The following is a 27,730-nucleotide window of genomic DNA, read 5'->3' as shown; positions in this document are numbered from 1 at the left end:
TTCCCCCCCCCACCTGCTTGTGGAGCTTGCTTGTCCTTGTGCCCACCTCTCCCCTTCCCCCCTAAGTCTTCACACATCCCTACCCCTGCCTCCTGTTGGGGGCCCCTCCTGGTGTGGGAGGGCGGGGCTGCAGTGATTGAGAGGCCGGGAAGGGGAAGGGGGAGGGTTCTGCCTCCTGGCCCCAGTCAGGATATGGCCCCTCTGGGCTCAGCCCTGACCCGCTGGGTGGAAACAGGAAATGTATGAGACTTGTGCACTGGGTCTCTGTGCCTGGCTCCAGAGCTGATAAGGGCCATTGTGTGGCCACTGGGGATGAGCCTGCCCTAGATAGATGTGCTTCTCAGAGGAAGGAAGGAAGTTTTGCTGGCCTTTCCTGGGCGGGGGATGCAGTGGGGAGGGAAGGGAAGGGTGCCCCAGGGGAAGGTGCCTGTCCAGGGGGCTGTCAGGGCCAGCACCAGCCCCCTGGGTTCTGCCCCTCCTGTGCCAGTGTCTCCCTCTGGAAAGGTCACTTTTCTTCCCATCCTCTTCCCCTTACTTCCTGTAAGGAATGGCTGAAGACCTGAGGACTCAGTCCCAAGCCAGGAAAATGTCAGCTGTGATTTAGCAACAACAAGACTGGAAAACAGGAACACTGGGGGTGAGGAGGACATGAGGGTACTCTGGAAAAGTCAGAAGCTGACAGGGCTAAGGCTCCAGAGCCAAGGGATCCAGTCTTCCCAAGCGCTAATGGCTCCGGAAGAATGCCGCACAGGGGCCTCCTCACAGTGCTCTCCTGCCTCTCCAGCTGAACTCTGCTCGGCATGGCCAGCCCCCAGCAGCTCTGGCCTCTCAAACTCTGGGGGCTCACCCACTGCTGAGGGGAGCTAGGCTAGCTGGGGAGATGTAACGGAGGGGCTGGTGCCTGTTGATGCATCTTGGCTTCGGGAAGGATGTGCTTTCTGGTTTGGGGAACACTGCTCTTCAGCTGATACTAGTGAGTGGGCAGCAGAAGAAGCCTGGCCATGGAGCTGCTGGGGGGAAAGACCTCCTACCCTTTGACCCAGAGGCCAGGGTTCCCCATGCGTGGCTGCATCAGCTCCTCTGGTTACCTGGGACAACAGGCATTTCCTCAGTCCCGCAGCCCCTCCTCTTCCTGCCCCAACCCACTGGGCCAAGAAGCCTTCCAATCAGACCTGGGCTGTTCCAGCTGTGTCCTGAAGAGCTGGACCAGACACATCCCCTGGGGCTGGAGTTGAAGCTGAACCAAGTGGCCATCCCAGTGTGAGACCAGATTCCTGGCTCTGGGAGCAGCCAGAGCCAGTGGGCAGGCAGACTGTTGCTCAGCGGCCCCATTGCTCAGCAAGCACACTGGCTCTCCATCGGCGGAATGGCGCTGCAAGTGGAGCTGATACCCACTGGGGAGATCATCCGCGTGGTTCATCCCCACAGGCCCTGCAAGCTTGTAAGCTGGGATGCTCTAGGATGGGAGAGAGGGTGGCAATATCTTCCAGGGCCCAGCAGCTCCCTCAAGCAAACCCTTCAGGAAAGAGGTGAGCAGTGGGGAGGGGTTCTGATCCTTGGTGGGACAGGAACAGACTGGACAAGAAGGGGTAAATGGAAAGAAGGGGTAAGAGTTTAAGCGTCTCTAGGAGCAGGATTTTTCCAAGCAGGGATCTAGGTTTGAATCCCTTCCCTTCCAGCTCCTTCATCCTCAGTAGGCTGAGCTATGAACTGGGCATAACTGCTGAGGCCAAAAAGACTGATGGTGTATATAAAGCTCCATTCCCGAAGCACTTGTTGAGTTAATGCCTCCCCCTTTTTCTGACCCAAAGAACTAGGACTGGCCAGCTCAGAGCAGTAGCTTGAGCAGAGAAGGAAGATGAAGGGAGACAGTCACGAATCGGGAAGAACGGACTTGGCCTGGCAAAAGGGCGAGCTGGGGGGGTGAGGTTGGGTCTGTTCTGAGGATGCAAAGGAGCCCTAGGATGAGATGCCCCCTTCCACCCAGCACTGCAGCGAGTGGGCCAGGTGTGGAGGAGGGAGGTGTGCGCGCGTGTCTCTGCGTATGCGTGACTGTGACGCGCCGCGTCCGGGGAGCTGGTTGCAGTGTGCGGCACCAAGTCTCCGCGGACTAGGGCGGGGACCGGGGCCAGGGCTGGCCCGGCCGGGGCGGGGCCGGAGGGTTCGCGCGCGCGCGCGCGCCCGGGCCTGGGCCCCGCCGGGGATGACGACAGGCAGCGGCCCGGCCCCGGGCGGGCCCTGGGCGGGGAGAGCGTGCCGGGGCCGCGGACTCCGGAGCCGGCCAAGCCGCCCAGCCTGGCCCCCGCCTGCGCGCCCGAAGAGCCGAACTGGTGGGTACGCGAGGCACGGGCAAGGGGCGGGCAGCACCGCGTGGTCCCGGGAGGGCTCTGCTGGCGGGCGGTAAGTGGGAGAGGTCGGGCGGCGGGGCGCCAAGCCAGGCCCGGAGCTGCGGGGCGGGAGGCGAGGGTCGCCGGTCCGGAGATCGCTAGGGCAGAGGGTCGGCCCGGGCTGGCTTGTGCGGGGTCGCAGAACTCGGCCTCGTGGGGACTTAGGTCACTGGCGGGAAACGTGAGGGCGAGGAGGTTGGGGTCGCAGGACCCAGGCGCCCCGTGAGCCCTTTTGGGCCCCTCCAACAGGCCGGGCTCTGCTTCTGGGTTTCAGAGAGACCGCCCGCGCCCCGCCCCTTCCCCTTCTCCCTCTCGCCCGCCCCCCCGCGCCCCTGCAGGGCCAGTTCCCCGCGCGCCCGGGAGCCTGTGAGCGCGGCGGCCAGGGTCTCCGAGATGAATGAGAGAATGAATGGTTGGCCCACGGCCCTGTTCCACTCCCGGCACGCTCTGGTCTCTGTGATTCATTCATTCGTACCGGCATCCATGAGGGGTTACTGAACCCCTACTGTATGCTGAGCTGGGTGTACGCTGCAGGAGCAGTCTCCTGGGAGAGACTGACAAGGAAACCGGCGATTAGAGCGGGATGCGATAAGGAGGAGGCTCTGCGTTGGGGGAGGCAGGAAGGGGTTCTGGAGGAGGTGATACCTGAGCTGAATCTTCAAGGATGACTAAGAGTCAAGTGGGGAGGAGAGTGTGTCGGACCAAGGAAGGTGCAGGTGCAAAGGCAAGAAGCATAAGGAGAGAGCCACGCGTGACAGGGGCAGGAGCAGTTCCTTCTGGTTGTGTGTGGTGTTGAGGGGAGCTTGGGGAGAAAAGGCACTGGAGAGGGTCACCCCTGTGGTTACACAGCAGCACAGGCGCACTGGGGTAAACGGAGGACAGAAGGGGCTGCTGGAGTCTATATGCAGGGACCTGGCAAGAAGCATTAGGTGCAGAGAATGGGCTTGGCACACCGAACATGCCCTATAAACTTTCACTCTATTAACATAAGATATTTATTGATCAGATATGCATTTGTAAATATTACAGGCTGTCGTGGAAGAAATGGATTAAAGGGAGAAAGACAGGGAGGGCAGTTTGGAAGTTGCTGCCTGATCCAGGAGAAGAGTGAAGGGGGAGCAAAGGGAAGGTTTTAGCAGGTGGTGACTCTTTGGTGTGAGAAATGGAGAGAGGGGAACAGGCCTTTTGATGCCAGACAGTGATGACTCTCTGGAGGTGACCCCTCCTTTCTACAGATAGGATATTGAACAAGGAGGAGAGGTCAGGGGACAAAGTGCTCTATTTACTTCTGCTGGACTCCCAGACAGAGGTGTCTGGCACGCCAAAGGCTTGTGGTTCTAGAGGTAGAGTGTGCAGCCCTTGACTGAGGCCCTGTGAACAATTAGGTAGAGTCCTTTAGTCTCTACCTTTCATCTCCGCTGCCCCTCACAACAGTTCCCAAGAGTCTGGAATAGTCCTTGGTGAGGCAGCCAGGGCCCAGACCTATGGTGGATAAATATAAACCGGGCACCTGTTCTGTGCCCAGGACTACACTGGGGGTGAGATTGGCTGTGGTTCTTTCCACTTCCCCAATAGGCCATGAGGCAGCCCCAGTGGAAACCAGCTTCTAGCAGAAATCTGGGGGTCCTCAGAACACCCTCTCCAGACCTGCATGGTCCTTTGAGGCCCTTTGAACATTTGAGGCTACCCACTGCCTTCCCTGCTCCTCCAGAGGTCAGGCCAGAGGGCACCTGGCTCACTCGCTAAAAAGTCTGTTGGGTCGGGCCCCATCCCTGCCCTTACAGGAAACAACCCAGGTGGGAGGAGACCCAGAGGCAGTCTTGGGAAACAAGTCCTGGGTCACTCCTGAAGCCATGGCTTTTCCCCAGCCTGCAGCCGGCCTCTCAGGGGCGGGGCCATGCTGGGGACCCAAAGGCAGCGGTACACTCCATAGCCACTACTCCTAAGGCCTACCTGTCAATAGTCACACAACACCGACAGGGCTAGATACTGGGCCCTGCAGTCACGGGGTTACTGAGGAAGGTCACTGCTGGCAGGGTAGCGAGTTGACCCTTACAGAGGAGCGGAAGCTAAGCGAAGCCCACCAGCTGTAGGCCAGCCTCCCGCTCAGGACAGCCCCGCAGAAGCGATGAATGCTGGAGCTCCTGGTCCCAACCCCACCCCTCCTTTTACTAGTCCTGGGACCTAGCAAGGTATGCACTTGCCCAGACTCAGTTTCCCCGTCTGTGGAATGGGGGTCATAACACGGACGTCATGGCTTGGCCTGAGGGCATAGAAGGGGGTACCAGAAGGCGGCGCTGGGGATGCAGGAAGAGCCTGGCGCTGTAGCCTCCGTCGCGGGGGCTCTCACGCCCGCAGCCCCCGCCCCCGGACGGGCGCTTCCGTCCAGTGAGGCGGGGCGGGCGGCTGCAGGGGCTGGGGCCGCCCCTCCGCCAGCCCCGCCGCAAAGACGCCCCCTCCTTCCGCAGCCGGGCGGCGGCTGCCGGGCCGCCAGCGGGCATCCCGGGAATGCGGCGGCGCGGGTGGGGGCGGGGCGGCCGGCAGGACCCCTCCGCGAGCGGATTCCCCTCATTCCTGCCGCTTGACGAGGCGGCCGGGGAGGCGGGCGCTGCAGCCGCGAGGCTCCGCCCGCCCTCGGCTCCTTCCCTCCCGTCCGCTAGCGGCCGCAGCGCCCGCCGCGTCCCCGCTCGCCCCTCCTCGTTCCCCCGAGGCGCTCCCCACTCTGGGAGGGCTGGAGACAGCCCCTCGCCCCGCCCCGCCCCCATTAGGTTTTAAACCTGGGGGCACCGCGGAGGGCTCCCCCTTCCTCCCTGAGCGCCCCCCCCCGCCGCTCCCACCATCTCCCAGCTGCGCACCCAGTCAGTCCCCTAGCCCCTGCAGAAGGCCCCATCTCCCAGCTGGTGCCCTCCCCCGCCGCGAGGTCCCCCGGGCCGCGGCTCCGGCAGCGAGGCTGTTGTTCTGCAGGTGGTGAGCCCCCCTCCGAGGCCGCAGCCCGCACCTGCCGCCGCAGCCTCACCCCCGCTCCGGGGAGCCCGCCTGGGGCGGAGGGAGGGACCGCTGGGGCTTTGGGTCCAACTCAGCACTTCCCCGCTAGGACAAGTCCACGTCCGCCGTTCTGCGCCTCAGGTCCCTGGTCTGCCAGGTGGGGACGCAGAGCTCTTTGTAACCGGCAGGCACGCCTGAAGGGCTTTCCCCGCCGGGTAAGAAGCGCGTCTAGTCTGGCTCCGGGCCGGGCTCGTAGTAGGTCTGCCCCGAGCACGTGTGGGAGGGATGTCAAGGCCGGGAGAGGGAAGTGCCGACTGAGAGGCAGGGAGATGCCTCAGCGCTCTGAGCTCAGCCTTCTCCACAACCCTCCCAGGCAGACATTAGCCACACTTTCGGGATGGAGAGGTTCGAGGAAGCTGAGTGACTTGCCCCCAAGCAGCTAGTGAGAAACAGCCCAGTCTTCGTCAAGCATCAGAGGCTTTCACCACCTCCACCAGCCCTCAGGTCTAAGCTAGGGTCCGCCCCTCAAGTGCGGCTGCTTGGGGCTGTTTGGGGAGAGGGGGTGTCCTGGGGGACCCAGGGGACACGAGAGGAGGAAGAGAGTGGAGGAGCCCCTGCGGCACCGAGGCTCTCTAGTCGAGGTGTCTGCGGTCGGAGGGCATAGGCCCCAAAGGCTGGACGTTGGACGTACAGTTTCCACACGGTACAGTGAGATCTCCGCGGGCGCGGGGGCCCGACACACGCTGCGGTCGGCAGGGTCCCCGTGGGCGCGCTTGTCCCATGGGGGCGCGCTCCGGCCTGACCCTGAAACCTAAAGAGGTTTTCTTGGGGCTTAAAGACATAGCCCCCGCCCCCCGCCTCCCGCCTCCCAGCGAGTGTACTGGGGCGGACAGTGTCCCGCGCGGAGACTCCGCCCGCCTGGGCGCGCCAGCCGTATTTGGACATTTCGATCTATTTTTAACTTTCCCGGGACTCGAGGTTGGGATGAGGGGGGAGGGAAATCCTGCTTCCTCCGGGATCCACGGGACTCGACCCTTGTCGCGCGCCTGGCCTGGTGCGTAGTGTAGACACGGCCCGGAAGTGAGTTCCGGGTCCGTGTAGACGCGGCGGCCGCGCGGGTTCCGGGCCCCACCCTGGAACCAACGACGTCCCTCCTGGAAAACCTGACTCAGGCGGAGCCCCTGCCCGCCGGGGAGCCCCGCCCCGAGATCCCCGCCCCGAGATCCCCGGTAGTTCTTACCCCACCCCCGCCCGCGGAGGGACCCCCGAGTCCGAGCCCGAGCCCGAGGGAGGCGGGGTCGACTGGGGGAGTCCCGCGCTCCTGCGGCGCGCGGAGGGGCGGGGGCGGTGCGGGGGGCGGGGGCGGTGCGGGGGGCGGGCCGGCCCCTCCCCCGCTGACGCCGCCGCCGCCGCCGCCGCCGCCGCCGCCGCCGCCGCGAAGCCCGGGACAGAGCGCGGGGCCGCGGAGCAGGGCGCGGGGCCGGCCTGGCAGGATGCGCTACCGGGCGTCGGTGAGCGGAGGGGGCGGGCGGGGCGGGGGTCCCGGGCGTCGGTCTGCGCCCCACGGCGCCGCCTCGGCCCCGCCAGGAAGCGGGCGCGGCCCAGGAATTTCGGGTGGGAAAGCGTCCCGGAAAGTTGCAGGGGAAAGAGGCAGAGGCAGGGAGGGCCGCGGGGCGCTCGGACCCAGGGCCGGGCGAGGAGCCCTCGGAGAGGGCTGGGAGCTCGGAGACCCTTGCCCGGAGGGCCAGAGGGCGGGAGCTTCGGCCAGATTTGGCAGCAGCTTCAGAACAGGATGGGGGGGTGGGGGAGGGACTAGCCTGGGAGAGGCAGGCCAGACCCAGAGGGGTGCCCCAGACCAGAGATCTGGGTGCTCTGTGGTTGGAGGAGAATTGGTGGCCCCTGTGGGATCATTGCCCTTTCCCACCACTGCCACCTTGCTTTTCTCCGACCTTTGACACTCTTCATGTCAATTTCTTGGAGCTCCCCCACCCTATTTGATGAGTGTCGCCTGCGGTGAGGGCCTCCTTGAGCCTGTGTGCTCTGGAGGCAGCTGGGCTTTCCGTGGTAAAACCCCCACCCCCTTGAGGCTTCTGGGGCTCTCAGGAGGAGAGTGTCTGGGAGTCTGGCAGCTGAAGGAGAGGGTGTGGCCCAGCTATGAGGAGTGTCCCCCCCCTCCCCCCCCCCCACTTATGGGATGGGTGTCCAGCCCAGCTGGGATGGGAGGCCCTATGGGGAATCTCCGTCCTGTGGTCTGGGGATGGCTTCTTGCTTGGTCCCTAAACTCTCTCCCCTTGAAGATTTTGGCGGTTCCAGTGGCCGATGGCCCCACCCTGCCTGCAGAATTCACTCTGAGCATTTGTCCTCCAAAGCACCTGTCACACGTGGCCCACAGCTAAGGGACCTGAGGTCACCTGGTCTAACTCAACTCCTCCTCCTTGAGGAGGAAGCAGCCCAGAGAGAGAAGGGGATTTGTCCAAGGTCAACAGAGCATTCTTTTGATTATTCCAGGGAGTTTCTTCTCATGACCGTTTCTCTACACAAAAGCAGTGCCTGCCTGAATTCAGTGGCCTTGCTTCACATGTCCTCTGGGTCTTCAGTGCCCTGGTGTCCTGTGTCCAGGTCCTATGTGTCCCACCTGGTCTTTGTTCTGTGTGACCCACGTCCTCAGCATCCCGTGTGCCAGCTTACTGTGACCCAGGCCCACTGTACCTAGCATGGTGTTCTCTGTGTCCTGTGTCCACGGGCCCATGGTTGCCCAAGGGCTGAGGTGGAGAAGTGGCTTTATGTTACCCTGCTGGTTCTGACCCTCTGCCCTGGTGTGTTCCCTGCAGGCCCTGGGCAGTGACGGGGTACGGGTCACCATGGAGAGTGCACTGACCGCCCGAGACCGGGTGGGGGTACAGGATTTCGTGCTTCTAGAGAACTTCACCAGTGAGGCAGCCTTCATTGAGAACCTGCGGCGACGGTTCCGGGAGAACCTCATTTATGTGAGGCCCAAATGGGAAGAAAGGGGGGGTGCTAGGGGGCACAGACACAGGGCTGAGGGGGGAAGAGGCATCAGGAATCTCTGGGAGAAACTTCTGATCTTCCTCCCCCAACCCCCAGACCTATATCGGCCCCGTCCTGGTCTCTGTCAATCCCTACCGGGACCTACAGATCTACAGCCGGCAGCACATGGAGCGTTACCGGGGTGTAAGCTTCTATGAGGTGCCACCCCACCTGTGAGTGACCCCCCCATCCCAGTCTCCACCTAACTTGACCCCACCTGACCCTCACTCTAAAATATCCCTAACTTCCCACCTGGGGTGAATCATTACTTACATGTGTGAGAGGTCCCCATAGTCCATCACCCTAGAGTGACCCTGATCCCCACTTGAGGTGAATTTCTCAGCCTCATCTGGGTGGGGCCTCCCCAACCCCACCCCAATACCTACCCCTCCCTCCTTCCTCCCAACTCTATCTGGGCATGGCCCCACAACTTTAGTGACTCCAACCCTCACCTCCAGGGGACCTCCCACCTATAAGTGACCCCAGCTTCTCCCTGAATGACCTCCAGGACCCCCACTCATGAGTGATCTCCTCAGACCTCCATCTGAAGCTGAGAGTGATCCCCATCTTCAACAACAAAGGACCTCTCTTACCCACACCCATCAAGGGTCCCCCAATCCCCACCCTAAAGGGGCATACCCAACCTCCACCCCCAAGCAAAGGCCAACCGGATAGGGGACTCCACCTCCTCTTCCTATCTTGCCCCCTGCCCCCACACCCCTTGAGCTCCTGACAAGCCTCTGCCTCAGATTTGCAGTGGCTGACACTGTGTACCGGGCACTGCGCACGGAGCGCCGGGACCAGGCGGTGATGATCTCTGGGGAGAGCGGGGCAGGCAAAACAGAGGCCACCAAGCGGCTGCTACAGTTCTACGCTGAGACCTGCCCCGCCCCTGAGAGGGGGGGTGCTGTGCGTGACCGGCTGCTGCAGAGCAACCCTGTGCTGGAGGTGAGGGGGCAGCCGTAACTGCAGGGAGGAGGGTCGCAGGAGGAGGTTGCAGAGGGCCTTCATTCCGCCTCCCCTCCACTTCTAGGCCTTTGGAAATGCCAAGACCCTCCGGAATGATAACTCCAGCAGGTTTGGGAAGTACATGGATGTACAGTTTGACTTCAAGGTACCTGTGAACATGTCAAGGCAGGGGGAGTGGGATTCCCTTCAGTAGGTGCCCACTCGCCAGGTCTTTGGTACTAGCCAATATTTATTGAGTGCCTACTATGTGTCAGGCGCTGGTGGTACAGTAGTGAAACAAAACAGATAAAAGTCCTGCCTCCAGAGAAATCATAAACAAAAATCTAACTTAGGTGACAAGTGCTGTGGCAAAAAACAAAATGAGGTAAGAGGTGGGGGCAGTTGCTATTTTAAATAAAGCAGATAGGGTAGCCCTCACTGAGAAGGTGGTATTTGGCAAAAGCCTGATAGAGACAGGGGGGCAAGCTGTGCAGATACCTGGGGGAGAGAGTTCAGGTGGAAGGAGTAGCCAATGCAAATGCCCTGAGGTTGGAAGTGTTTGGTATAAAAAAGATAGCAAGGAGGCCAGTGAACAAGGAGCCAGGGAATAGGGGAGGAGGCCGGATGGTTTAGGCACTTTTGGGTCTCTGTAAGAACTTGTTTTAAAAACTCTGAGTAGGGACCCCTAGGTGGCTCACCTAGGTGGTTGAGGCCTGCCTTCAGCCCAGGGTGTGATCCTGGAGACCCGGGATTGAGTCCCACATCGGGCTCCCTGCGAGGAGCCTGCTTCTCCCTCTGCCTATGTCTCTGCCTCTCTCTGTGTGTCTCTCATAAATAAATAAAATATTAAAAAAAAAAAACAAAATAGGGATCCCTGGGTGGCGCAGCGGTTTGGCGCCTGCCTTTGGCCCAGGGCGCGATCCTGGAGACCCGGGATCGAATCCCACGTCGGGCTCCCGGTGCATGGAGCCTGCTTCTCCCTCTGCCTGTGTCTCTGCCTCTCTCTCTCTGTGACTATAGTAAATAAATAAAAATTTAAAAAAAAATTATAAAAAAATAAAATAAAACAGGGCAGCCCCCATGGCGCAGCAGTTTAGCGCAGCCTGCGGTGTGATCCTGGAGACCCGAGATCGAGTCCCGCATCAGGCTCCCTGCATGGAGCCTGCTTCTCCCTCTGCCTGTGTCTCTATGAATAAATAAACAAAATCTTAAAAAAAAATCTTGAGTAGAGGGGCATCTGGATGGTTCAGCCAGTTAAGTGCCCAACTCTGTTTCAGGTCATGATCTCAGGGTCATGAGGTCGAGCCCTTCATTGGGCTCAGCGGGAAATCTGCTTGAGATCCTCTCTTTCCCTCTCCTTCTCTCACTTAAAAAACCAACCAAACAAACAAACAAAACCCCACAAAAGCAAAACTATAAGTAGATGTTAACTAACTTGAATTTAAATAAAAACTTGAAATTAAAAAACAAAACTCTGAGTAGGAAGGGAAACATTGGAGGATTTGGAAATGAAGTGTGTTGTGATGTGGCTTTTCTCTCAGATCCCTCTGTTTTTTTTTTTTTTTTAAGATTTTATTTACTTATTTATGAGAGACACACAGAGAGAGAGAGAGGCAGAGACACAGACAGAGGGAGAAGCAGGCTCCATGCAGGGAGCCCAACGTGAGACTCGATCCCGGGTCTCCAGGATCATGCCCTGGGCCGAAGGCGGCGCTACACTGCTGAGCCACCTGGGCTGCTCATCTCTGAGTAGGAAGAAAAACATTGGAGGATTTGGAAAAGAAATGTGTTGTGATGTGGCTTTTCTCTCAGATCCCTCTGGTGCTTTGTTGAGAGTAGATGGTAGGAGAAGTAAGTGGAGCAGGGAAACCAGTTAGGAAGCTGGCAGTTACTACGTTGAAGTAACAGATGACCGTGGCTGAGGCTAGTGTGATAACAGTGTAGGCTCTGAATGTTTTGAGGGTGAAGGCAACAGGATTGGCTGTGTGAGTAGATATGAGGTTAGAAAAAGAGGCTTTCCAGAGGACAGCAAATTTCTTGGCCTGCATAGCATGAGGGGCAGAGTGACCAATGGCCAACATGGGAAGAGGGAGCTCATCTGAGGAGGGGGATACCAGGAGTTCAGTTCCAGGCCTGTTGGTGTGAGCTGCCTGTCAGACAGCCAAGGGGAACAGCCAGGTAGATAAGGCTGCATACACTCATTTCTTAGATGAGAATGTTGAGGCCAAAAGGGGTGACTTGTCTGAGTCGATGCAGCTAGTGGCAGCACTGGAAATAGAGGCCAGGAATGCAGAGGAAGGAGTGGAAGCTGGGCCACATCCCCAGGCCCCCTGAACCATCACCATGTCCTGCGCTGCCCGCAGGGTGCTCCCGTGGGTGGCCACATCCTCAGTTACCTCCTGGAAAAGTCCCGAGTGGTGCACCAGAACCACGGGGAGAGAAACTTCCACGTCTTCTACCAGCTCCTGGAAGGGGGCGAGGAGGAGATGCTGCGCAGGCTGGGCTTAGAGCGGAACCCCCAGAGTTACCTGTACCTGGTGAAGGTGAGTAGCAAGTGGGCAGGGCAGACACCGCCCAGGGAGCACAGCACCAGGACTGGTAACCCACCCTGCCCTTCACCCAGGGCCAGTGTGCCAAAGTCTCCTCCATCAATGACAAGAGTGACTGGAAGGTCGTCAGGAAGGCTCTGACAGTCATTGACTTCACTGAAGATGAAATCGAGGTGAGACCTATGCTGGGGTCCCTTCCTGCCCTCCCTCTACACCCTGAAAATCTCAGTCTCCTTTTATAGCCCATGGCCACTTACAGCCCCCTTGTCTCAGACACTCCCCTACCTCTAACCTGTTCCATCTGACTGGTCACTGGTGGCCCTTATGGGCTCTCTGCTCCTCCTGTGACATGCCCCCCACCCTCTCCCTGTTCACCCAGGACCTGCTCAGTATCGTGGCTAGCGTCCTGCACTTGGGCAATATCCACTTTGCTGCTGATGAGGAGAGCAATGCACAGGTCACCACCGAGAACCAGCTCAAGTATCTGACCAGGGTGAGTGGACTGAGCAAAGGGCAGAGGCAGAGCAGGCGGGGTGAGGAGGAGCGCACCCTCTCCATGCCCACCTCTCCTCCCTCGGCAGCTTCTTGGCGTAGAAGGCTCAACGTTGCGGGAAGCCCTGACACACAGGAAAATTATCGCCAAGGGAGAAGAGGTGAGGCCAAGCCTTTGTCTCAGGAGGTAGGGGTTGAAGGGTGCAGGTGTTCCAACGCCTCTTTCTGGGACTCCCACCTCCGGGAATGAGGCCTCTTGTCCCTATGCCATCTGCCCTCTGACGTGGCCACCGTGGCCTTCCCCAGTGTATCCCCAGTGTATCCTTCCCGGGAGCCGGGAGGATAGCATGGTCGTGGTTTTCTGGTGTTTGGCCCTGAGCCCATAGAGCAGGGGGATGGAAAGGAGTCTGTGGCATTCTTCTCCTGTCTCACCCTGGCCGGCAGCTCCTGAGCCCACTGAACCTGGAACAGGCTGCGTATGTGCGAGACGCCCTCGCCAAGGCTGTGTATAGTCGTACTTTTACCTGGCTGGTCAGGAAGATCAACAGGTCGCTGGCCTCCAAGGTGAGGGCTTGGCCGGTGCTGCTTCCGAAGCAGCAGGGAGGCCTGGGACTGGGAACTATCACACACCAAGACCCATGCTCTTGGCCCTAGGATGCCGAGAGCCCCAGCTGGCGGAGCACCACAGTCCTTGGGCTTCTGGACATTTATGGCTTTGAAGTATTTCAGCACAACAGGTCAGCATCCCTTCCCCCTGTCTGTCTCTCCTCCCATCTGCCCTGTCCTGGTCCCCACCTCCCCCTGCCTCGTGTTCCTGACAATGCCCCCAGACACCTTGGGTCCTGCTCTGTGTGTCTCTCCCCTGCTCCCGGTTCTGTGTACCCCTTGAACTACTGTGGGCTCTTCTGTTTCCCTCACAGCTTCGAGCAGTTCTGCATCAATTACTGCAATGAGAAGCTGCAGCAACTCTTCATCGAGCTCACCCTCAAGTCAGAACAGGAGGAATATGAGGCAGAGGGCATCGCGGTGGGTGCAAGCCTGCAGGTGTCCCTGTGGACAACCCTTAGGAAGCCAGGCATGGAATCTCCTAGAAGAGGTGCTAGGACCCCATGATGATGCCTTCCTTCCCTTTTGTCTCTCAGTGGGAGCCTGTCCAATATTTCAACAATAAGATCATCTGTGACCTGGTGGAGGAGAAGTTCAAGGGCATCATCTCCATTTTGGTGAGCCCTCTGCTCCTCCAAGGCCTCATGTTGGAGGCTGAGTGGGAGGATGTTACTCCCTTCCTATAGGCATGTCCACAGAGGGCCTGAGTTTGGTGTTGAGCAGGGTCAGGGCAGGGCTGTGCATCCCTAAAGGGAGGTGTTGGCCTGGTCTGGAAGTTGTCTGTGGGAGGTACCCTATGATCTGCCCCATCCCCTGGGCCTCCTGAGCCCTCCAGCTCCTTCCCTGACACACCCCTCACCTTCTGTCACACACCCCAGGATGAGGAATGTCTGCGCCCTGGGGAGGCCACGGATCTGACCTTCCTGGAGAAGTTGGAAGACACAATCAAGCACCATCCGCACTTCCTGACGTAAGTGGGGTTGCAGCGCAGCGTAGGGGCAAAGCCCATGAAGCATGAGATCCCCCTACAATCGTAAAACACCAGCCACAGGGAGATGACCAGGGGAGGTGTCAGTTGAGGATGGGCGCACAAAGCTGCAGCTTGTGGTGCAGTCACAGAGTAAGAAGCTAAGAGGAGTGTGGCTCCCTTTTTATTCTTGCCTGAGAATGAAACTTGCTAAGATCTTTTAGTTTCCTTATGTGGAAGTTGGTTTTTCTTTAAGAAATCCCCTAAAGTGAGAAGGAGAAGAAAACAAACAAGCACCCCTGCCATAGCTCTGGCCTGCTTCTTTTGTTCCCATCACCTCCTCTAACCCGAAGCAACCCTATAAGGAGGTGTTCGTGGTGCTTTCTCCACTTTCCTGAGGCTCCAAGAGGTGAAGTCATTGCCCAAGGTTATCGGATACTTAGTAGGCTGCAGAGCTAGGACTTAGGCCTGGAGCTGTTAAATGCCAAAGCCCTGAGCATTTTTGGCTTCATGGTATCTTAAAAACCTTCTCCGATTGCAAAAATAATATTGCTCATTAGAGAAAAGTTGGAATGTGTGCAAAAGCCACTTGTTATCCTGTCACCCAGAGGTCATCACTGTTAACAATTTGAGGCATTTCCTTCCTGCCTTTTTCTATATGTTGGGTTATTTTTTTTATATAGTTGAGAACTTGTTGTGTATAAGGTTCAGAATAATGTTATATCCTGAGCATTTTCCTGTATCATCAAACACAAAAATTTCCTCAAAACACTTCCTCCAGTGCCTCTAACTCACAGATACTCCACTGCTCTCACCCAGCCTCTGGGGGCCCTGGCCAGCCTCCATATTTTTCTGCTGGGTAACAAGGCTGCCACAAATACCTTTGTGCCTTAAAACTCTGCCTATATTTCTGGTTAGTTGCTTGGAATAGTGCTAAAAGTAGAAAATGGGTTAAAGGATAGAAACATGCTTAAGACTTAAGTAATCTTTGGGGGCAGATTGCATTCTTAAAATGTAGTGGGCAGGGGCACCTGGGTGGCTCAGCCAGTTAAGTGGCTGCCTTTGGCTCTGGTCTTGATCCCAGGGTCCTGGGATTGAGCCCCACATCGGGCTCCCTGCTCAGCGGGGAGTCTGCTTCTTCCTCTCCCTCTGCCTGCTACTCTCCCCTCTTGTGCTCCCTGTGTCAAGTGAATAAATAAAATCTTTTTTAAAATGTGGGCAGTGTTTGGCCCTCTGAGCAGAGTCAGGGACAGCCACAAGCAATGAAAAATAGCCTCTGCCCAGCGAGCTGGGGCAGTGCAGAGGCCTAGGGCCCGGTCCTGGTGCTCTGTGACCCTGGATAAGGCCAGATGCCTCCCCAAGCCTCCATGACTGTGGGGAGGCTAATAGCTCTGTCCTGTCTACCGCCCGGTACAGAGGGTTGTAGCCTGGCCTGGGTCATGCTTACTCCTTCCTGGATGCCTGGTCCTTCTCTTGAGCCTCTTCAGCAGGCGGGGCACTGCTCAGGCCAGGAGTCTGGAGCTTCCTCTCCTTCCCCAGGCACAAGCTGGCTGACCAGCGGACCAGGAAATCTCTGGGCCGTGGGGAGTTCCGCCTTCTGCACTATGCTGGAGAGGTGACCTACAGTGTGACTGGTGAGGATTCTGGAGCTGGGTCCCTACAGTGGCCAGGGGAGGGGCTCTCCCTCACTTCCTGTCTGTTCCCCCTTTCAGGGTTTCTGGATAAAAACAATGACCTTCTCTTCCGGAACCTGAAGGAGGTGAGGAAGACTGGGGGAAGGGATCGGGGTCTGGATAACGACCGGCCTCTGCTCCAGCAATCTGTCCTGCGTTTCCCTGTGCCCTGACCCTGATCTCTGCTCTGCCCTCACAGACCATGTGCAGCTCAGAAAATCCCATTATGAGCCAGTGCTTCGACCGGAGTGAGCTCAGTGACAAGAAGCGGCCAGAGACGGTGTGGAGGCTATGGGACCTGAGGGGGCATGTGTGTGCCCGTGTGTGTGTGTGTGTGTGTGTGTGTGTGTGTGTGTGTGAATGCCTGTGTGAGCCAGGAGTTGGTGGCATGCACGTGAGCTGTGTGTTCACTGTCCGTGGCTAGGAGGCTGCCCGTGGGTGCGACTGTGCTTGCTTCTCTGGATGTTCCTGGCTCTAAGTGTAAACCCACACACATACACCTGAGTCCTTGTGGGAACTTGTCTGTGCGTGGGCACTTGTGTGCATCCACCTACTCGGCAGACATTTGAATCAGACCTTACTAGACGTTTAGGACACTGAAATGAATAGGTGCTTTCACAGCTATGTACACAGGGCACTTTGGCAACAGAATTGAGAACAGCAAATTGCCTGGGGGTGAGGGGGGGTCAGGGAAGTCTTCCTGAGGAAGCATCTGAAATATCTTGGAACCGAGGGGGTGCTTGTCACAGGGACCTATGTGAGGGTACTGGAGGCAGCAAGAGGCCCAGCACAGACAGAGTCCTAAGAAAGACTGGGAGGTCGACAGGAGGGTAACATCACCGAGGAGAGTGGCTGGGAAGGGCAGGTGCGACCAGTGGTGCCAGATGCTGGTAGAGCTCCAGAGAGCTCCAGGCAGAGGTGTGGCTGTAGGGCATGGCAAGAGGAGGGTCCAGGTCCCAGGAGGAGCAGTGCTCTGTCGGCCAAGTGCCACGGGCCGAGACATGCTGGCAGGAAAGGAGTGGAAACCGTGTTGCCAGCATCTGACTCCCCCGGCCCCTGCTCTCTGTTGGGTGTGCGTACCCCACACCCTCCATGGCTACACTCACCCTCCCAAGCTGGGAGCACGCAGGCACCCCTGTTCCAGCCTTTCCAGCGGCTACAAGTTCATGCATCCACTGCTCTCTGGTGGCTTTCAGGCAGCCCGGACTCCACTAGCCTAAAATGGGACCTTGATTGCACAGTGCCCCAGGCCTGCGCCTTTTGTGTCCCGAACTCAAGACAAGGATCACCCTCCACTCAGTCCCACAGGCCAGAAACCTGGGCAATATCTGTCACTCTTTAGTCTCCCCCATCTCCCTCATCCAGACAACTGGATCTTGACAGTTTCTGCTGCCTGAGTACTTCCCAACTCTTTCTTCTCAGCCCTTTCCCATAATCATGGCTTCATTTCAATGCTTTGAGCCAGCCAGCATCCTCCCTGGTCTCCTGGCTTCCCAGCTGCTCTTACTGCCCACTCTCCACATATCTGCTTAGAGATATTCCAAAATGCAGATCTGTGCCTGCTATTTCCTCACTCCAGATTCCTCATTAGCTCCCTGTTTCCCTCAAGTCAGTTAGTTTCCCTAATGTGACTCTCCAGACCTGTCAAGATACTGCCTCTGCCTGCCTCTCTAATCCTATCTTGATGACTCCCCATCTTGGTCTTTGCACTGCTTATAGCTCCCTGGGTACCTCAGGCTTTTGCATAGGCTGTCCCTCTGCCCAAATACCTCTCTCTTCTCTTCTTTCTGGCTATTTCCTATTTATCCTTTAAATCTCAGCCCAAGGGTCATTTCCAGATGGCCTCTCCTGATGCCCCTTACCCCACAGACTAGATTGGTTGCACTTCTCGATGCTTTTGGAACCCCCAGGCATATACTTCTGTCATTAGTGGGATTGCAGATTTGTTGAGGAGCCTGCTGCTTTCACAGTCCTGAGACCCCTGAAGGTCCTGCTGAGCAGTGTGCAGAGATAATGGTTGGATGCGCAGAAGTGGGACGTGTTGTTAAGAAATGTGGCCCTGAAATTCTGGAAAGAGAAAAAGTGGGCATCAGAGGGAAATTTATTTTTTAAAGATTTTTTTAAAAATTTAATCTCAAAAAAAAAAATTTAAGTAATCTCTACAACCAATGTGGAGTTTGAGCCCACAACCCCAAGCTCAAGAGTCACAGGCTCCACAACTGAGCCAGCCAGGTGCCCCCTGAGCAGGGTTTTTAGATATGAGTGAGGTTCCTAGGTTGATTTCTCTAGCCCAACTTGACCACTTCCTCTACTGTGAACGAGGGGAGCCAGGAGGAAGAAGGGTCGCAAGCAGGGCACAGGACGGCCATGGGAATTGACACTGCTCTGCTACAGGAAGGGGCCTCCACAGGGCTCAGCCCCTCTGCCTCAGGGAGGGGCAGCCGCGGGAATCTGCAGCCTTGGCCAACCTTCCCCCTTCACTTTGGCCAGGTTGCCACCCAGTTCAAGATGAGTCTCCTGCAGCTAGTAGAGATCCTGAAGTCCAAGGAGCCCGCATACGTCCGTTGCATCAAGCCCAATGATGCCAAACAGCCCGGTAGGCCCCTCCCACCCTGTAGGCCTGTGGGGGGTTACCCATTGGTGAGAGTCTGCTGACCACCCTGTTACCCCTACACCAGGCCGCTTTGACGAAGTGCTGATCCGGCACCAGGTGAAATACCTGGGGTTGATGGAGAACCTGCGCGTGCGCAGAGCCGGCTTTGCCTATCGCCGCAAATATGAAGCTTTCCTGCAGAGGTGGGGACACGGCCCCCACCGTGGCTCAGTGTCAGAGAAAGGGGGTAGGAGACTAGGAACTTTCTAGATCCTGAGAGAGGGGCAGGGGTTCTCAGCCCCATTTAAGAGGCTAAGACACTGAGCTGCTTTGAGATGTATGCCAGGGACCCCTTCATCCTGCAGGCCTAATATCAAGCTAGGTGGACAGAATGTCAGCTCCCTTCCCCCACATCCCGGTTCCCAGTCCTGCCCTCATAGAGGACCTGGGTAGGGGTCCGTAGGCAAGCATCTGTATGGTTGTCCAGAGGAGATGGTAAAACCTATGAAGAGGACAGTTACCAATCAGCTCAGAAAGGATAGAGCAACTTTGTGGTTAGTCTGAATTAGGGGCTGAGGAGTCAGGGTGAATTCCATCTCTGCCCTGTGGCATTAGGCAGATGAGGGTATATCAGTTTCGCCATTTTTTTTTAATTTTTTTTTTTTTTTTATGATAGTCACAGAGAGAGAGAGGCGCAGAGACATAGGCAGAGGGAGAAGCAGGCTCCATGCACCGGGAGCCCGATGTGGGACTCGATCCTGGGTCTCCAGGATCGCGCCCTGGGCCAAAGGCAGGCGCCAAACCGCTGCGCCACCCAGGGATCCCTCGCCATTTTTTTTTAAGATTTTATTTATTCATGAGAGACAGAGAGATAGAGAGGCAGAGACACAGGCAGAAGGAGAAGCAGGCTCCATGCAGGGAGCCTGACGTAGGACTCGATCTGGGGTCTCCAGGATCACACCCTGGGCTGAAGGCAGGGGCTAAACCGCTGAGCCACCAGGGCTCCCCAGTTTCTCCATTTTTTTTTTTTAATTTTTTTTTTTTTTTTTTTTTATTTACAATAGTCATACAGAGAGAGAGAGAGAGGCAGAGACACAGGCAGAGGGAGAAGCAGGCTCCATGCACCAGGAGCCTGACGTGGGATTCGATCCCGGGTCTCCAGGATTGCGCCCTGGGCCAAAGGCAGGCGCCAAACCGCTGCGCCACCCAGGGATCCCCAGTTTCTCCATTTTTATTTTATTTTATTGTTATTATTATTATTATTATTTTTAGTTTTAGTTTTTTTTTTTGTTTTTTGTTTTGTTTTGTTTTAGTTTCTCCATTTTTTTTTTTTTGGACAAATACATGTCTTTTTTTTTTTAATTTTTATTTATTTATGATAGCCACAGAGAGAGAGAGGCAGAGACACAGGCAGAGGGAGAAGCAGGCTCTATGCACCGGGAGCCCGATGTGGGATTCGATCCCGGGTCTCCAGGATCGCGCCCTGGGCCAAAGGCAGGCGCCAAACCGCTGCGCCACCCAGGGATCCCTTTTTTTTTTTTTAAGATTTTATCCATTCATGAGAGACACAGAGGGAGAAGCAGGCTCCATGCAGGGAGCCCGATGTGGGACTCAATCCCGGGTCTTCAAGATTAGGCCCTGGGCCGAAGGCAGGCGCCAAACCGCGGAGCCACCCAGGGATCCCTAGTTTCTCCATTTTTAAATGGATGTAGTGACAGAGTGACCTCCCAGGCTTTTCATAAGCTGCAAGTCAGTGAGAGTTCCCAGCAGGTGCCCAGGAAAGCTGGTTTGGGCACCCAGAGGAAGGCACTGGTTGGAGCGGGAGCTGGGTGCATCTCTGTTCTTCCTGTTCCCAGATACAAGTCATTGTGCCCAGAGACATGGCCCACATGGAAAGGACGGCCCCAGGATGGGGTGGCTGTGCTGGTCAGACACCTGGGCTATAAGCCAGAAGAGTACAAGATGGGCAGGTGAGTGGGGCCCACCTGTACCCAGTGTTTAGGGGACACGGGTGGCGAGCCAGGGGCTGATCACCACTGCCCTCTCAGGACGAAGATCTTCATCCGCTTCCCCAAGACCCTGTTTGCCACAGAGGATGCCCTGGAGGTCCGGCGGCAGAGCCTGGGTGAGAAGCCCCACCTTTCCTGTCCCTGTGGGGTCTGTTCTGGGGAGCAGGAGAGAAATCACTGCATTGGACCGTTTTCTCCAGAAGTCTGCATCACCCACATCCAGCTCCCCTCCTCCTTACCAGCTCCAGCCTTGACCCTGGGTTCAAACTCAGAGCATGCTTGCACATTTCTTTTGCTCCCTCCCTCCTCCATGTGTTCTCCCTTGGCTTATGTATCCTCTCACTCTGGTAGCTCCTTCAGCTATTCCCTCCTTCATGCCACTCAGTGAGCTCCGGCAGTACCAGGCCCCCAGCTGGATCCCCTGGGCTCTGGCCAATCAACTTTCTTTCCCACACTACAGCCACGAAGATCCAGGCTGCCTGGAGGGGCTTTCACTGGCGACAGAAATTCCTGCGGGTGAAGCGATCAGGTTTGGGGGCCCAGGGGTCTTCAGAAGGGACAGGGTCTGGGGATAGAGCAGGCTACCATGGTGAGGAGATCATGGTCAGCCATTTGTGGTCTCCACAGCCATCTGCATCCAGTCGTGGTGGCGGGGGACGCTGGGCCGCAGGAAGGCAGCCAAGAGAAAGTGGGCCGCGCAGACCATCCGGAGGTGAGCCCCCGGGGGGGTACCACGAGGGGGTGGTGCGGAGCAGGGTGGGGGTGGGGGGCATTGCCAGGTGTCCCACTCCCACCCCTGTTGGGCCCCACCCCCAGGCTCATCCGAGGATTCATCCTACGCCATGCACCCCGCTGCCCTGAGAATGCCTTCTTCCTGGACCATGTACGCACCTCTTTCTTGCTCAACCTACGGCGGCATCTGCCCCGGAACATCTTGGACACTTCCTGGCCCACACCACCTCCTGCCTTGCATGAGGTCTGTGGCCTTCCCTGCTGACTTAGGGATCATGAGAGGACTTGGCAGAGGGGCCCAATAATCTTGTGGCTAGAAAAGGATCTAGAAGACTCCCTGAGGGAGGTGAACTGGAGCTGGGCCACGGGCAGTGAGTTCTCTTGAGAGAAGAGACTTAGGAACGGAAGGGTTGTCCAGGTTGTGGGGCTGTCGCTTCAGCAGAGCCCCAGGCGTGGGCACCCACTGATCGTCTTCAGAGGGAAGGGAGCCAGGCTGCCCAGGTGCCCTGACCTCACTTGTGTCCTCAGGCCTCAGAGCTTCTACGGGAGTTGTGCATGAAGAACATGGTGTGGAAGTACTGCCGGAGTATCAGTCCCGAATGGAAGCAGCAGGTACGGAGAGCGAGGAGCCAGGCGCAGACTAGCCACAAGGTTGGGGGAAGTAGCAGGCATCACTTGAGTCCTGGCTGGGAAGGAACACTTTACCCCTGGGTGAACAGCACAACCTCAAGTTGGGTCCTGAGCCCTTATTTGACCTCATGTATGAAACCAGTGCTGGAATAGATTTTTGGGTGGCAAATAGGATTTGTCCTCTAGGCCAACTCTACTGGACTGGTAGAGGCTCCCCAGAACCCTGTAGTGTCAGTCTGATCAATAGGTACTCTGTCATGGCTCCAGAGACAGACGTCGGTGACCCATGTGCCTTGTATGTGCCAATTCAGTATTAGATGATGCTAAGGGACCCATCAGCTCAGGTGACCTGTGGTAGTTTGGAGTATCAGTAATCGGCCAGCTTTAAGATGCCAAGCTAGAGCTGAAGGGCCCCAGGGCCTGCAATGATGGGGAGTTAGCCTCAAAGTCAAGCCTGGCCCCTGTTGTGACCCTTCTGGGAAGCCCTCTGCCTTGTCAGTGGGGAAGGGAGAAGGCAGAGGGGTCAGCAGGAGTGTGGGCAGCAGGGCTTGGCCTCCATGCTGGGGCCAGAGAGAAGGTGAGAGGCCATCTCAGTGCCTGAGGCCTGCCTATGATGGTTCCCACCCCTTCTAATACCACTCCCCTCCCCCTGCTCCCTCCTCCTCATCTCCTCAGCTGCAACAAAAAGCCGTGGCCAGTGAGATCTTCAAGGGCAAGAAGGACAATTACCCCCAGAGTGTCCCCAGGCTCTTCATCAGCACCCGGCTTGGTGAGCCCCTGACTTCCAGTGCTCGGGCCCTCTAGCACCATCCCCTCCCTTTCTCTGACCTCCCACTCCCCCATACTGTTGTAGGTGCAGACGAGATCAGCCCCAAAGTGCTGCAGGCCCTGGGCTCAGAGCCCATCCAGGTGAGAGGACGGTTCTGCAACCTGAGAGCTGGGGGGTGGGAGGCTCAGGGCCAGGGGCAGAGAGTGACTGGTAGCCCTGGAGCCCCCCAGCCCCTCCTCTGACACTCACCCCACCTCCTGTCTACAGTACGCGGTGCCAGTGGTGAAATACGACCGCAAGGGCTACAAAGCCCGCTCCCGGCAGCTGCTGCTGACGCCCAACGCCGTGGTCATCGTAGAGGATGCCAAAGTCAAGCAGAGGATAGACTACACCAACCTGACTGGTGAGCCAGGGCCCAGGGTTGCATGGGGAGGACCCGGCTCTGACCTGTGACCACTGACCTCTGCCCTTTTCCTCAGGAATCTCTGTCAGCAGCCTGAGTGACAGCCTCTTCGTGCTGCATGTGCAGCGGGAGGACAACAAGCAGAAGGTAGCTCTCCGGGGCCTGGGAGGCAGGGCAGAGGTGGGTTCAGTTGTTCTGGCCAGGGCCTGACCCCTGTCCCTCCCGCCCCCAGGGGGATGTGGTGCTGCAGAGCGACCATGTGATTGAGACACTGACCAAGACCGCCCTCAGCGCTGACCGTGTGAACAACATCAACATCAACCAGGGCAGGTGAGGTACTTGGGGGTGGGAGTGGAGGGCATGTGTGCACATGCAGGCAGCCCTCACACACCCTCTTCCTTCCTCCCAGCATCACGTTTGCAGGGGGCCCTGGCAGGGATGGCATTATCGACTTCACGCCTGGCTCAGAACTCCTCATCACCAAGGCCAAGAACGGGCACCTGGCTGTGGTGAGTGGTGCCGCAGGTGACAACCTGCTCCTGACCAACAGCCCTAGGGCTAGGGTGAGCTTCTGGTGGCCACACTTCCCCTGACAGCTTGGCAGAGCCTGGGCACCTCATCCACGAATCTCCAGCCAGGGGGCGTCAGACCACCTTTTTCATACCATTGCGTATTGAGGGCCAGAGCAGAGCCATTTGAGCCCCCACAGGGCTGACAGTCATAAAGATGGTAGCATGGGGAGGTGGGACAGGCCTACGTGTGTTCAGCAGGTGTGGAGGCAAGACCCACTCTGGCAGGGCAGGGCAGGGAGTCTGTGGGACTGAGGCCACCAGACCGCCCCCTCCCTAACCACCATTGCATGTATCCCATCCAGAGCACCTCTGTCTGCTTCCTACTCACCACTTGAGCTTCTCTCTCTGCCCTCACAGGTGGCCCCACGGCTGAACTCACGGTGATGAAGGCGCCCACTGGACCCCTTCCCAACTCCCAATGCTTTGCTTCTCCCCCTTCCCTTCCCACTTACCAAAGACTCGAGCTTCTAGACAGGGACCCAGGGATACCTTGAAGCCCACCGACAAATTCCTGCCTTTTGCTCACCCCTCTCGTGAGGGAGCAGCGGGGGCCAGGGAGCTGCCCCAGATGTGGGCCAGGCCGGGCCACAGCAATAGGAAAGCCGGGGCCAAAGGCAGCTATGCCAGCCCCACTGCCGATGCCAAATATTTGAGAGAAGGGAACTTTTGCTGAGGTTTTCTCTGAGATTTTTTGATGCTTTATAAGAAACTATTTTTTAAAAAAAAGCCATCTTCCCGCCCCAAGACACACTGGATGTGTTTTCCTCAACTCGGGCAGGGCAGGGAATGTAGCTGAGAGGTTGGGCGATCTGGGTTCTGGTGCCCTCTTTCCCGCCCAGGCCACCTCCTCCTCTTCATTCTCTTGGCACCTTTCTGCCTGTCCACCTGTCTGTCTGCCCGTCCCCTTCACAGCCCACTCCGACATCCCCCTAGGGGCTGAGACCACCTTTGCCTACCTCCTTCCTCCTGCCTTAAAAATACTCTTTCAAAGTTATCATCCCAGCCCAAGGGCATCCTAGAGTAGTGGAAGGAGTTTCAGACCCCAAAATTTGGAAGACACAGAGATCATCCTGTCCAGCTTCCTGGTGTGACAGAACAGGAGACAGAGGCCCAAGAGGAGGAAGGACTTCATTTAGCAGGTTGGGGCAAAACCAAGACTGCAGCCCTGTCTTCAGCAAACCTCACTGCCTCTCCCAGGGACAGACTCATGTCTTAAGGGTGCATATGGCTCCCTAACCAGTAATCACCTCTGGGGGCCAACAGGTGGGAGAAGCATTCCTGTCTGAGTCTATGCCTTAGGATGACAAACACTTTGTCTATACTTTGGCCCCAATTCAAAGATACAGGGCCTTTCCTGGCCCCTGGCCCCCTCCCTGTTCTGGGAGTCCAGGTAGGAGGCTGGCCTTGGGAAGAGAAGAGCTGCAGAGGCATCACCTCTTTCTGCTGCTTCCCCCCACCACCCCAGAGGGTCTGAGGGCTGTGCAACTTGCCCAACTGCCTCTGCCCTCCTGGGGGTCTCAGCCCACTGCTGACACTTCTGCAATCCAGAGAAACACTAAATAAAGCAATATGTGTTTGCCAACATTGGTCTGCTTGTGAATGTTAGGAAAGGGAAAAGGACCCCTAAAAGGCAACCGGTGGTCTTGAATGAGAACTAGAATTGTATTAGAATTTTTGCCTTGTCCACAGAAGAGAGAAGGCAGGGCTCCCTGAGGGAAAACAGTGTAACCAGGAGCTGCAACATGGACTTGCTCACTTTCTTTTTTAAGATTTTTTTAATTTATTTGAGAAAGAGAGCATGAGTGGGGGAGAGGAAGCAGAGAGAGAGGGAGGAGCAGACTGCACTGAGCAGGGAGCCCAATGCCGGGCTCAATCTCACAACCCTGAGATTGTGACCTGAGCTGAAATCAAAAGTCAGATGCTTAACTGCCCAAGCCCCCCAGGTGGCCCTGGACTTGCTCTTTCACTGACTACAGAAGGGCTGCTCAGCCTGGCCCAGTGCTGTGGCCCTGGGGAAGACACAGCACACACAGTTGCTGCCCAGTGGTCCTCAATCTGTCAGACAGAAGCAGCCCAGTGTGGGAAGTGTGGGCCCTGAGGGGCTCACTGATTAGTGATTGACTCAAGTCAGGGAGAAGGGTTCCAAACACTTGACAGAGAAGGTGACACTTGGCATGGGTCCCAAAGGATAGGCTCCAAATTCTATTGCAAGTGAGGAATATAATCTAAATTGGCCTGGGCAGAAATGGCATTTATTAGCATTAACAACCTAGCAGTCCCAGGGTAGAGATGCTTCTAGGCACTCAACATTGTCAGGAATGTGTCTGGAACCATATCTTGGCTCAGCCTTTCTCTGTAGTGGCTCCACTGTCAGGGAAGATTTCTACTTGTGGCATGGCAGCAGCTACCAGCAGCTGTGGGCTTTCATTCTGTGAGGTTAGCATGGGTGGCAGAAAAAAAGTGTCTTTCCCAGTAATTCGAAAGTCTCAGAACTGATTCACAGTGGGCTGACTTGAATGAAGTGCTCTTTTCTGCCTCAATCATTATAGTTAGGGAGAAGGGCGTATTCTGAGCTGTCTGCCTGGCCTGGGTCATTTGTCTAACCCCCTACCCCACCCCCAGACAGAAGCAGCATGAACCACACCTGACTCATGGTCAAGAGAGGGGAGCAGACAGCTTCCCAAAAGCATGAGCGTTGCCTCTAGAAGAAAGGGATTGAGTGTTGCAGGAAGCATCCACAGAACTCCACAGATGGCTAAGAGTTTTCCCAAGTGGAAAGATGTGATCAGAAGGGTTTAAAGGCACAAAAAAGCTTAATTTGGTGGCAAGCTACCTGCTGAGGAGTTTAAATTCATCATCTAGAACAGAAGTTCCTGATGAATGTATGACTATCTTGGGCTTGACACAATCCCATGCACACCTAGATTTGACACTCCCCCTCCCAATTACAGAATAAAAGCACCACAATAATTTGTCCACTCTATCAGTAGTAACAGTGGCTGCAAGAAGCCTACAGATAAGATAAGCATTGCTGGGTGTAATTACTAGCTCTACAACTGGAGCAAGACTCCTTTCTCTAGCAGGTTGGAATGTATGCCAGGGTGACGTCACAGACATAACCTACATGTAACTGAAGACCCTTGTCCTTGCAGATGTCATCAAGAATGCTTTGCACCCCTGGCTCACATCCTGCAGGAAGTCCACTGCCCTCCAGGAGATACCTGCCAATTGCAGGAAGCTAATTCAGGCTCTGGACGAGAGCCTGCGCTTGACTCTCCATTTGTTTGTTCAGCCAATTTTTACCAAACGCCTACTGTGTGCCAGGCTCTCTGCCAGGCCCTTGGGATATAGCAAGAAAAAAAAACCACCAAAACCTTGCTTTTTTTTTTTAAGATTTATTTATTTATTTATTCATGATAGACACAGAGATTGAGAGAGAGGCAGAGACACAGGAGGAGGGAGAAGCAGGCTCCATGCTGGGAGCCCGACGTGGGACTCGATCCCGGGACTCCAGGATTGCGCCCTGGGCCAAAGGCAGGCGCCAAACCGCTGAGCCACCCAGGGATTCCCCCCCCCCTTTTTTTAAGATTTTATTTATTCATGAGAGACACAGAGAGAGAGGCAGAGACCTAGGCAGAGGGAGAAGCAGGCTCCATGCAAGGAACCCAATGTGAAACTCGAGCCACTGAGTTTCAATAAACCACTGAGCCACCCAGGCATCCCTCTGCTTTATTTTTCTCTTCTCCTCTACAACATGAGCTCCATAAAGCAAGGGTTTGGGGACACCTGGGTGGCTCAGCGGTTGAGCATCTGCCTTCAGCTCAGGGCGTGATCCCGGGGTTCTGGGATCGAGTCCCACATCCGGCTCCCTGCATGGAGCCTGCTTCTCCCTCTGCTTAGGTCTCTGCCTCTCTCTCTGTGTCTCTCATGAATAAGTGAATAAAATCTTTAGAAAAAAAAGGCAGAGAAGGGGAAGAGGGAAAGATGGCTGTGCAGTGTGCAGCTCTAAATGCACTGGCAGGGGGAAGGTTTCCCTGAGAGGGCAACGTGGGGCAGAAGGCTGACAGTGGTGAGAGAGGGACCGTGGGTAGCCAGCAGAAGAAACAGCAAGTGCAAAGTGTGGAGGAAGCTTGTCAGAGGACAAAGAAGAAGAATCAGTGGAGCCAGAGAGGAATGGGCAGTGGGAGAAGGGAAGATAGGCATATTTTCATTTTACCTGCTTCAGGTGCTCCTGACTTCCTCACCTCTGAGAGGACAGAGATGAGCAAGTTCACACTTTCTCTCGGATGCCCTCCCACAAGTGCATCTGTATGAGCAGCTTTCCTAAAGGATGGAGGCAGTGAGAGGCACATACCTCACAGCAAGGC

At 56.7% G+C, this 27,730-nt stretch overlaps 1 protein-coding gene across 6 annotated transcripts; it reads left to right on the top strand.

Annotated features, from left to right (window-relative positions):
• The first annotated feature begins 1,238 nt into the window (after positions 1-1,238).
• Positions 1,239-24,945, top strand: MYO1C (myosin IC). 6 transcript variants are annotated; one of them, XM_055323993.1, is made up of 32 exons: positions 1,239-1,441; positions 8,204-8,359; positions 8,478-8,593; positions 9,170-9,368; positions 9,454-9,534; positions 11,732-11,911; positions 11,992-12,090; positions 12,297-12,410; positions 12,499-12,570; positions 12,854-12,973; positions 13,064-13,146; positions 13,330-13,435; positions 13,552-13,632; positions 13,894-13,985; positions 15,522-15,616; positions 15,695-15,741; positions 15,855-15,935; positions 18,146-18,251; positions 18,334-18,451; positions 20,105-20,218; positions 20,297-20,373; positions 20,718-20,786; positions 20,885-20,969; positions 21,074-21,233; positions 21,518-21,601; positions 22,295-22,388; positions 22,473-22,528; positions 22,656-22,791; positions 22,868-22,938; positions 23,024-23,121; positions 23,201-23,300; positions 23,721-24,945. In XM_055323993.1, exons 1-32 carry the CDS (start codon positions 1,367-1,369, stop codon positions 23,745-23,747), a joined length of 3,192 nt encoding a protein of 1,063 aa, XP_055179968.1. In that variant the 5' UTR covers positions 1,239-1,366; the 3' UTR covers positions 23,748-24,945. The 6 variants fall into 6 exon arrangements, with proteins under 6 accessions (XP_055179968.1, XP_055179985.1, XP_055180013.1 ...); XM_055324010.1 differs by lacking the exon at positions 1,239-1,441 and adding an exon at positions 2,211-2,330; XM_055324038.1 differs by lacking the exon at positions 1,239-1,441 and adding an exon at positions 2,219-2,400.
• Positions 24,946-27,730: the final 2,785 nt, after the last annotated feature.

This window comes from Nyctereutes procyonoides, unplaced genomic scaffold (genome assembly GCF_905146905.1).
Source record: "Nyctereutes procyonoides isolate TBG_1078 unplaced genomic scaffold, NYPRO_anot_genome, whole genome shotgun sequence".
Taxonomy (NCBI): Eukaryota; Metazoa; Chordata; class Mammalia; order Carnivora; family Canidae; genus Nyctereutes; species Nyctereutes procyonoides.
The sequence above is the reverse complement of the archived record's forward strand: the minus strand, read 5'-3'. Positions and strand labels throughout refer to the sequence as shown.

What these genes read in the sequence shown, in the direction of transcription:
- MYO1C (XM_055323993.1), top strand. Translation starts at nt 1,367, where the DNA reads ATGGCGCTGCAAGTGGAGCTGATACCCACTGGGGAGATCATCCGCGTG. An exon ending in GAAGTATTTCAGCACAACAG is followed by an intron (nt 13,147 to 13,329) that starts GTCAGCATCCCT and finishes TTTCCCTCACAG; the next exon opens with CTTCGAGCAGTTCTGCATCA. An exon ending in CACCATCCGCACTTCCTGAC is followed by an intron (nt 13,986 to 15,521) that starts GTAAGTGGGGTT and finishes CTCCTTCCCCAG; the next exon opens with GCACAAGCTGGCTGACCAGC.